This window comes from Danio rerio, chromosome 13 (assembly GCF_049306965.1).
Source record: "Danio rerio strain Tuebingen ecotype United States chromosome 13, GRCz12tu, whole genome shotgun sequence".
NCBI classification, from domain to species: domain Eukaryota; kingdom Metazoa; phylum Chordata; class Actinopteri; order Cypriniformes; family Danionidae; genus Danio; species Danio rerio.
Window position 1 is genome coordinate 44,158,573 of NC_133188.1, and position 11,428 is coordinate 44,170,000.

Sequence of the window (11,428 nt, forward strand, 5' to 3'; positions counted from 1 at the left end):
GAGCATGAAACCGCTGTAATTTAATTTTGTACAATCGACAATTTTAATGCAACGTCTTGATTGCCCAATGTGCAAATTGGCTCCAGAAATATTTTCTTAGAAGTCAGCATAATCTCCAAGATGACTTAGCATCTAGGTAGGGTTGTTTGCTTGCAGATGTATATTACTGTAGGACCATAAAAAAAATTGTGTGTGTGTGTGTGTGTGTGTGTTGTTTTTCATGTTATCCACGCAGACAGCCAGTATCTAAGCACATATCCGTGGTGAGGATTTTAAGGCTTACCTGCTCGTTCTCAAACACATAAATTACAGAGTCCAGACAGCCACTCTTTCAGAGTGAGAGCCCATAAAATTTAACAAGTATCAATTGTCAAGCGTGCGGAGTCTCTTTCTGCGGTGCGAGAGGCGCTGAGAGACACCAGAGGCTCAGGCTGAGCTGCGGGACAATAGGAAGGTCTGTACCAGAGCAGATAAAAAGTGCCATCGTTCCCTTTGATGATTATCTATTACCCCAGAATGATGTGAGCGGGACTTTCAGCAGCAGTGTAGGTTTACGCTCTACAGATCCCCGTGTCTCAGCTCAGTTTCAGCTCTGGTACACCCCTGTGGCTCCAGGATTCAGGCTCCAGGACACACACTATGGTCTGACCACAAATGTTATGAAAACAGTGTTGGGAAAAAAATGTAGTTTTGTCTACTTTCTGACAAAGTTGCGATGACTTAATTTTAGCCAATAAGACAATGAATTTGATAAGTCAATAGGTTAGTTTACTGTTTATTATTATTTTTACTGTGGGTACTCTGGTTAGAAATGTAAGTACAGTTAATCAAAGTCTTTATTGTTTGTTCATATTTTTATTGATTGGTAAAGAATCGCTTGTGCTTAAAGTAAAACAGAAAACAGTTAAAATAACAGTTTTAATGTATTTTTGCTTTAAATAATAATTCATATTAATAATATATTATAATATAATAAATAAATAGTGATTAATATTCTTATTAATAATGCTTATATGCACATACAGTTAAAGTCAGAATTATTACCCCCTTTGAATTTTTTTATTTATTTATTTATTTATTTATTTATTTATTTTTATATTTCCCAAATGATGTTTAACAGAGCAAGGAAATTTTCACAGTATGTCTGATAATATTTTTTCTTCTGGAAAAAGTCTTGTTTGTTATGTTTCGGCTTGAATAAAAGCACTTATTAATTTTTTAAACACCATTTTAAGGACAAAAATCATCAGCCACTTTAAACAAACCATTGTTATAAAATAACTTGACTAATTACTCCAACCTGCCTAGTTAACCTTATTAACCTAGTTAAGCCTTTAAATGTCACTTCAAGCTGTAGAAGTGTCTTGAAAAATATCCAGTCAAATATTGTCTAATGTCATCATGGCAAAGATAAAACAAATCAGTAACAAGAAATGAGTTACTCTATTATGTTTAGAAATGTGTTGATAAAATCTTATCTCCGTTAAACAGAAAAAAATAAACGGGGGGCTAATAATTCAGGGGGGCTAATAAATCTGACTTCAACTGCATGCAGTGTTTTCATCAGTTTAATGTATAATTGCAGATTTTACTAGCCCAAAATCATTGAACTGTATAAATCAATGTCAGTGCTCACACTGACCTCTGGCTTCTGGATTCAGGCTCCAGCACCAACACTTTTGCCCAAAGAGAAATGTTATGAAAACAGTGTTGTGGGAAATAAATAACAGCTCCTTCTATTTTGTCTATTTTTTTGCATGGGATTTTTCAAGTCATACTCGCTTTCTCAAAGAAATGTAACAACTTGATTTTTGCCAGCTTGGTAAATCGATCGGATGAGTGAATAGTTTATTTTACTAAAGTCGAACATTTTTATGATTTATGTGCTGTGATGGTCAGAATCTTAAGTCAATCTGTGTCTAGTGTATATTTTTAGCTAAGGCATATGTATTGATTTTTGAAGAATCACTTAAGCTCAAAAAAGCAAACAAAGTTATTTGATGAAAAAACTAAAATCTGTTAACAGTTTTAATAAATTTAATGTAAGTATTAATTTTATATTGTAATATAATTTATATATATATATATATATATATATATATATATATATATATATATATATATAGTTTTAACAAATAATCTCTAATAACTGTTTTTTTTTTTATCTTTGCCATGATGACAGTACATAATATTTAACTAGATATTTTTTTAAACACTTCTAAACAGCTTAAAGTGACATTTAAAGGCATAACTAGGTTAATTGTGTTAACTAGGCAGGTTAGGGTAATTAGTCAAGTTATTGTATAATGATGGTTTGTTCTGTTGACTATAAAATTTATATAGTGCTTAAAGGGGCTAATAATATTGACCTTAAAATGGCTTTTAAAAAATGACAAACTGCTTTTATTTTTGTCGAAATAAAACAAAAAAGACTTTCTCCAGAAGAAAAAATATTATCAGACATACTGTGAAAAATTCCTTGCTCTGTTAAACATAATTTGGGAAATAATTAAAAAAAAAAAAAAATTCAAAGGGGGTTAATAATTTTGACTTCAACTGTACTGTATATACACGCTATACATAAAAATTGTACAATTTTTTTAATCACTTTAATGAATAACTGCAGACTTTGTACCCACCTAAAACTATTTACTAGTATAAATACCAAAGATATAATATTGTCATTTTATTTAAAAAGACGGTTATGTTTTCGATTTATGTCTCATTAAAGTTATAAAGTCTTGCTCAATGCAACTAGTAAATATAAATATCATAAGTAAACCCTTTAACTCCCTGTCACAGCACATTTAAAATGGCTAATGACAGGTCATGTATGCACATAAAACAGAGTTTGCCAAGATAAGTTCAAGCTGCTCAGTGTAGAATTTTACTCTTAAGTGTGTCAAAATTCTAAGAATGACTTCATTTTACTTTTATTACTAGATTTAAGATTTAGTGCGATTTATAAAGGTTCTTAAGTGTTAAGACTTGATCTCAGCTCCTAAATTTTTTAGGAGTGTCTGGGTTGCATCTTAACCTAGTTAGGAGGTACAAGATGGCAGCAGAGAGGAGGAGACCACGCACCGTTCCAGAACAAAAGAATGTGTTGCAATGTTACAATGACAGGGAGTTGCTAAAACGTTTGATCATGAAGGTATTCTTTTTGTAACTAATCTGGTCAGAAATGCAATAACCTCTCACACTCGACGAAAAAATGCCTTAACTGCAGAAATGAAGGTAATAATGACTGCATTTTTTAGCGACTGGAAAGATGCAGCAGTGCACTAGTGATGACTTAGGATAGGGTGTCAAACTCAATTCCTGGAGGGCTGAAGCCCTGCATAGTTTAGTTCCAACCCTGCTCCAACACACTTACCTGTAGGTTTCAAACAAGCCTGAAGGACTCAATTAGTTTGATCAGGTGTGTTTAATTAGGGTTGGAACTAAACTGTGCAGAGATGCGGCCCTTTTGGAACTGAGTTTGACACCTGTGACTTAGGCCCATCACAATCCACAGTCAGCAGAGTCATAAGCAGCACTAACAACACCAAACATAATAAGACACTTCATTGACTTTCCAAGTGACCTCCAAACTATACAGCAAAATCAAGCGACTTTTATAAGGTTCGCGGGCTTCCCTGGAGTTGTTGGAGCCATTGATGGCACTCATGTTCTCATCATTGCATCAGGAGGCATATGTCAATAGAAAAGGATTTCACAGCATCAATGTTCAAGTTGTGTTTGATGCCAATTAAAAGATCCAGGATCTTGTGCCAAAATGGTCAGGGTCAACACTTGATGCTCAGGTTCTTTCAGAGAGTGGCCTCACTGGGTTATTTGAACAAAATATGTTTCCTCTGGATGTCATCTAGAAGAATACTTGGAGCAGTTTGGTTTTCTTTTTGAATCCATTTTTTTTTTTTTAAATCAGGCCTTTATTTGTCACATACACTTCCCCCCCAACCCCTCAGTTTTGAGCAGCACTGACCGCTTTAATCAATCGTCGATACCTCAGGGTCCCGCACAAGCCCACAGCAGAAACCTTGTTGTCAATTTCCGAATAGGTAAATATCTTCAATATCCACCAGAGACAGAGCAGCCATGCACAGGACATGCCACTTCTCCCACCCGTCCATCACGTATCCAGCTGCAAACGCCCCCGCAGGACAAGTGCTTCTCGTCGAGAAGATAGTGTCAATTGCATTCAGAGACCAGTTGATTAAATCCATAATTCCTTATTCGTTTGGATAGCTGGACACGGAGCGCCTCAGAGATAGAATAAGACGAAGACAAGAGGAGCCAGCAAGGGGACATATGGGACGGACAGGGAAGAAGTGCGAACGCCTTCGCCGAGAGATCTTTCATTTATATACAGCTAAGAGTACAACTATGTGATACAATTATGTGATTAATCAGCTTAATGACTTAAGTAGCATCACATTTGTCCATTGAATCAATCAATTTGTGCAAGATTGAGTAAAATGCATGTACTTATTTGTTTTTCACATAATGCAAAATTACTTTTTAATGATATTTCAAATTATTGAATTTTTTTTTTTGTATTAATTTATTTGTGAATGGTGTCTTGCTGCTGTGACTTCATCCTTGCAGGCTTCTGATAGGCTGATTCAGAGGTCAAGGGTGGCCATGTTGTGTTTCAATCATTGTAGTTCTTGATTTACAACACCTAAGTCAGAACTTAAGAATCAGTCTCAAACTTTACTGAAAGTGGCTTTTAGATTCTTTTTAAATCTCTCCTACTCTTAAAAATTTTTCAACACTTAAGTCAAAGTTTAAGACTACTCTTAAGATCATTTTTTCGAAGTTTTATACATTTGGCCGCTGGTTTTGAAAAAAAATAAGTTCAGTTTAAGAGGTTTAAACACTTAAAAAGAGTTTTTAAATATTGACACTTCAGTCAATTCTGCTTGAAGGATGCAAAAATAAAATGCCATTTTAAGTTTAATTTCTGAAAGAAACACTCAAATACACAGACCTGTAGATACTTTTCGCTCAATGCACAATCAATGTTTTATAAGATAAGAATTTTAAATAATATAGAAGTAAAAGTAAAAGTAAAAGCTTACCAACAACGTCCGGCTCATGCTGTGCTTGCAATGGAGGTTTGAGTTATTCACCTAGATTTACGTTTAGCAGGTGCTTTTGTCCAAAGCGACTTACAATTAAGGAGGAATTCAGCAATTCAACAAGAACAGGCAATACACACAAGAAGTGCTCATTATACAAAAGAACTGTTAGTTCTCAGAGAATTTAGTGCTAGAGTAAGGAGGGCTAATTTTTATTTATGTTTTTCAGAGATGTAAATTGATATAGAAAACCAGCTAAATCCTTACTTTATAATGTGTTTATGACTCTTTTATAAAGGAAGCCCTTAAGTCAGATATCTGAATATGGGGGTTGTTTCTGACATAAGCTGCAAGTCTGGCCTATCTGACCAATTAGAGCAGAAGGGCAGAGCCTAGAAAGATTGAATCTTTAAACTGATTGTTTGAGACTCTTTAGAACGTGATTATTTTAGTGTAAGATGAGAAAATAACGAGTTTTTTTAATCTTGAATGCATGACAAACTGTTGTAGAAGACCTCCGAAACAAAATTAGGATTTTTTAAGATCGCATAATAAGAGCACTATAAAGTTATTGCTCAAGTGCCTTGGCAAGAAGACAATGCCAGTAAATGTTGTTAGTAGAATCCCAACTCTGCAGTTTAGGAAATAACGTGTATTTATAGGATTTGGCATATTAAAAGCTCTGGCATTAAAACTGCATATATTTATAAAATGTCTGAAATTGCACTTTTTAATGTCTTGATTTTTACTTGAGAGGATTTCAGGCTCTTTAACAGGGAGATATTGGAAAGTAGGCTGCTGTGATCCAGTTACAAAACCATTTTTGACCCCTTGTTGGCGTGCGGATGACAGAGTTTTGGGTCACATTCAAAATCTCAGCACACTATGTCTTATCCATCAATCCGAAACCACCAGAAAACCGAACAAGTAATCTCTGTAAATGGCATGAAACCCAAAACAGCTGCTCTATAGTTTTTTTTCACTAAATGCATTGCTTTAGCTTAGCGTGTCCACTGCACTAAACAAATTTACAGTTTGAACCAACTTTAAAAACAACTGTAATTTTTTACAGCGAAATTTGTTTATTTTTCTCAAAGTATAATTTAACTTTGGTTCAAACTGTACAATTTATTTTAACCTAAATCAAAAATATTTATTGTGGTCAAGAGAAAAATTACATTCACACAAAGTAAAAATATCATTTAATATGGAAACAGTAAATATACATTCATTCATTTATTTGCTTTTCGGATTAGTCCCTTTATTAATCTGGGGTCGCCACAGCCGAGGCTCAAACCAGCGACCTTCCTGCTGTGAGGCGATTGTGCTACTCACAAACAGTGGGTATTATTTATGAATAATTTCCATATTAAACATGAATCTTCATTTAAATGTATATGTTTGAAGACAATCATCAACATTAATTATTAAGTTCTATAAAACAAAACAACTGGTAAAACAAAACTATAGGTATTGTAAACTAAACATTTAAGGCATTTTTAATAAACATTTGCTAAGCATTTTCTGATAAATACTTTTTTATTATTGATATCTGCATCTTTGGGCGTTTGCTTTTCACTGCACATGTGAGCTGCTAAAAGTCCTGCATATGCAAAGTGTTTATGCAGACATTTTAGTATTGTGGCACAAACCAAACACTGAGCATATCTCGTTGCAATACTTTTGCATAATTCTATTTCTATTTTAAAATTAAAGAAATTAAATTAGCTTAAATTAAATTGAGTGATTAAATTAAGTGATTACAAAGGTATTGTGTGAGAATTAGATTATATATATATATATATATATATATATATATATATATATATATATATATATATATATATATATATATATATATATATATATATATATATATATATATATATATATATAATAGAATGTATTTGTAACATTTTTGTATAAAGTGTTTTGAAATGTTTAGCAAAAATAGATCTTTTGATTGATGTTAATGTATTTTTTATTATTTACTGTAAATGGAAAAGGTGCATGCATTTACACAAAAAGTGTATTTACCTTGTTTTGTTTTTTTAAAACTTTGTTTAAAAATGTATTAAATGTTTTATATTTATTGGAAATAAATTGGATAAAGCAAAATGCCTTTAAACAGTTCTTGACACTGTTAAGGTACAAAGTGTCTTGTCATTGTAATGATACCTTTATGGATCAGATTTGTCCCTTTGATGAAGGAACAATATTGTATTGTATTGTATTGTTTTCCCATAGTACAAATCATGTCATTAAATGTACAAACTGCAATGGTACAAATTTGTTTCTTTGTCTTAAGGTACAATTTGGTTCCAGAAAAAGGTACTGCCCCTGTGACAAGTGTTTGTACCTTCTTTGGTACAACATTGTACCATTTTTTTCTGAGAGTGTATACAGTGGGTCAAATAAGTATTCAACACGTCACTTTTTTTCTCAGAAAGCATATTTCTTAAGATGCTGTTGATTTGAAATTTTCTCCAGATGTTAACAACCAAAGAAATTAATTTATGCAAAGAAAATAATTTTAATTAGTTTACAAATTATGTTATGTGTAATAAAATGAAATGTTGCAGGGAAAATGCATTGAACACATGAAGAAAGGGAGCTGTAGTTCGGCAGTGAAAGCCCAGACAGCAGCTTAAATCTCTCAGTAGTTCTCCAGCAACCCTTTGCCCTCCGTCATTGTAAATGAAGATTAGCTGCTTTTGTCCAACATCTACATTAGCAGGATGATGAAAATGAAACCAGGGTCGACATTTCAACAAGACAATGATCCAAAACACAGCCAAAGAAACTCTCAAATGCTTTTAGAGAAAGAAAATAAAGCTTTAAAATGGCCCAGCCAATCACCTGATGTGAATCCAATATAAAATACAAAATAAAGATCAGATTTGATAGACGAGACCCACAGAACCATCGAGATTTTTACACTCTGTTGAAGTCTCTGTTGAGAAACTCACACCCTAGCAATGCATGTGACTTCATTTTCCATATGAGAGGCGTCGTTAAACTGCCATCACCAAAAAAGCCTTTTATATAATGTATTAAAAAACGTTTCAGTAGTTCAGCACTTTATCCTCATGTTATTTCATTGTTATTACAATACTTTTTAGTTTTGTTTTATTTTTATGTTTGTATTGTTCGGGTTTACACCAAAATCTGCTTCAATTCCATGTCAGCTGCAATACTATCATATATTAAAATGATGCTATTAAATATCAGCAATGACATTATCCAGGCGGTGTTTTTTTTTTTTTTTTTTTTTTTTGCAGACATTCAAGACTCATTGCTCCGAGAACTCTTTCAAGTTTTTCATCTATTAGTGGTTAAAACGGCCGATCCGACAAGTCATGGATATTCTTCGGGTATCTTCACTAATCCATCACAACACCCTTATACAAAACAGCCGTGCTCGGAGCGCTTTCTCCACTCCACATTTCCCCAGGACAGTTCGCTCACATCAAACAAAGGATCCCATGTTTACGTTCCCCATGCGAATGCCGGCAGAGGCGCATTGTTTCAAAGTCTTGGACAATGTTTATCATTTCTCGATCTGCTCGTCTGATCTAACGCACCCTTCTGGAAAATATCTACCCGAGTTACCAAAGTCTATTAAAGCTGAGACACCACATATGTATCACATGACACCGGAGATGTTTTCATTACACAGTCTCGGGTTTGTCTCTATGCGTTTTTTTCCTCTTGAACTCTATTCGCTGTGCGCCAAGGTGTAAAGATGCACATGTCCCGGGTCACTGGCGATTGGTGGAGATTACTAACAGACTCATCTGACAAAAGCCAACATGTGGTTTTCATGCGCTACAGTCATGTTTTCCTTGCCTTTTACGTTCAAATCCTTATTGAATTTTATCATGTTTGTCTAATCATGCGGCCAGATACTTATCTTCAGTTAATATTCCCCAAAGCCTGCTCTTTACCTCGCAAAACAGAAAAAAATCAGGAGTCACCATAACATAAGCACGCTCGTCCGACTCCCACACATGTAAAGCTTTTTGTTACCCCTGTGAATTTTTTGGGAGGGGAGCTAATGCTTTTACAGTTGCTATATGAAAACAATCAGCTCTTTTACATGACGTAGTCTTGGGGCCTTCTTTTGCTTATATACAGTGCTTTATAATTCGGTTATTGTGCAGTGAAATTAAATCACGGTTGGGTTTGGACTGCTATAAAATGTTACACGTTGTCTCTTGTAAAAGGATTTCTGGGAACAGACGCAATGTTTCTGTCAGTATCAAGGCGATTATGGTCATGAACAATGTATGGTAAACTTTCAGATGGCTCCGGTTTGCAGTATTAAAGATTTCTTTGGGTTGTTTGTCTCTGCTTTAATGCTCACAGGTGTCAAACTCAGTTCCAAAAGGGCTGCAGCTCTGCACAGTTTAGTTCCAACCCTAATTAAACACACCTGATCAAACTAATTGAGTCCTTCAGGCTTGTTTGAAACCTACAGGTAAGTGTGTTGGAGCAGGGTTGGAACTAAACTGTGCAGGGCTTCAGCAATCCAGGAATTGAGTTTGACACCCCTGGCCTAATGTATTACTAGTTAAAATTGCTATTTTTTTATATAAACAGATTTTAAAAATGACATTTATTCCTGTGTTGGCGAAGCTACATTTTCACCTGCAATTAAATATATTAAATCTTTATTTTTTATGTTACTATTATGCCAGCAACCTTCTTGCTGTGAGGCCACAGCACTACCTATTGCGCCACTGCGTCGCCACATACATAATAAATGTCATAATAAATGTCACACATACATATGATGTCAAAACAAAACTTTATTTTGGATGTGATTAACTGTGATTAATCTTTACCCAGCATTAATTATATTGATCTGATGTCAGTTAAACTAATAATAATTTTTAAAAAATGTATATTTATAATTATGTTTGAAGCAGTTCTCCATTGAGTAGTCTTTTGCAACATACTTTGTAAGATTTTAAATGTCTTTAATGTCACTTTTGAATTATAAAAGTATTATATTGAAGAATTAAAGAGTTATATTGAATTATTGAAGTATTATATGCTCTTGTTGAATTATAAAAATAGGTAAATAAAAACTGAACCCTAATGACCCCAGACTTTTAAATATAGTATCTATCATAATTGACACTTGATCACATGATGTGCGTTCATAGATCTGGAGTTTGTAAGCGGTGCGTATTTTAATAGTTTCTCCTCTTCCTTGCAGTCACGATTATGTCAGAGGGTCCGTAACCATCTATATCATCAACCTTCATCGCTCACGGAAGAAAATCAAGCTGGCCGGGACTTTACGAAATAAAACTGTCCACCAGTATCTGTTACAGCCCTTCGGCACAGAAGGACTTCAATCCACGTGAGTCAATGCTCATTTAAGACAGTCACTCACTGACAGAAGGAACTCAAAATAATACATAATGCAAACACATGCTGCACTGTAAAAAATTTCCAGGTTTTCACAACAAGTTACTGTAATTTTTCACAGTAAATTACATTAGTATCCCTTCACAGTATTTAACTGAAAAATTCACAGTAATATGTTGTATTCATAATTTTATTGTGAAATTACGGCAGGTAGCATGATTACAGCAAATTACTGTGAAAAGGGCTATATCTTTTGCACGTTAGTTATGGAAATTCAACCCTTTTTTAACTCAACGTAGAAATTAATACAAATTAACTTTTAACAGATAATAACAGAATGTTATAGCCCCCAAAACGATTTGGTTACCAACATCTTTTTGGTTGTACTGCACCTTTATTTAATTTTATACATTTAACATAGAATAGGAAATAATATTTAATGAACAACTGTGTGCTTAGCCAAAACATAATAAACTGGAATAAAAAGTAATTAATTAATGAAACCAAAGACTGTTAAACAGCCAACAATTATTTCAATGTCAGAGTAAATGTCTGCTTTAGACGGTTTCATTAGTATTGGTCACCTGTCATCGCCTGGAGGTCACTAATCTCAGAATTAAATATATATATATAATTTTTTTTTTTAATCTATATAAATAAACCACAGATTAGAGTTTTAAACAACTACATTCTAGCATGAAAAACAGCTAAAACTTCATTTTCGGACGCATATAGAGCCATTGAAGACGGGACAATTGTCCCAATGTCTAGCCTGAAGACAGGCGCCTCTCGACGGATACATGAGTAATGAGCGCCGTTACCGCCTGGAGGTCATAGATCTCCACTACCGGCAAAACACACTTAAAATTACACACAATCTTTACTAACAATCCACAGATTTGAGTTTTGAAGAACTACATTCTCGCATGAAAAAGTGTTAAAACTTTATTTCATTACATATT

The 11,428-nt window shown here is 33.9% G+C and overlaps 1 protein-coding gene across 12 annotated transcripts in view; it reads left to right on the top strand.

Annotated features, from left to right (window-relative positions):
• hpse2 (heparanase 2) overlaps positions 1-11,428 on the top strand; it is a 200,682-nt gene that overhangs the window by 169,672 nt on the left and 19,582 nt on the right. For all 12 annotated transcript variants that reach the window (XR_012388878.1, XR_011006025.2, XR_012388877.1 and 9 more), the window contains one exon: positions 10,312-10,458. Coding sequence is in view for 9 of the 12 variants with exons in the window: in XM_073920267.1 (XP_073776368.1) it covers positions 10,312-10,458 (147 nt within the window). In the remaining 3 variants the exon portion in view is untranslated. The remainder of the gene's footprint in view (positions 1-10,311; positions 10,459-11,428) is intronic.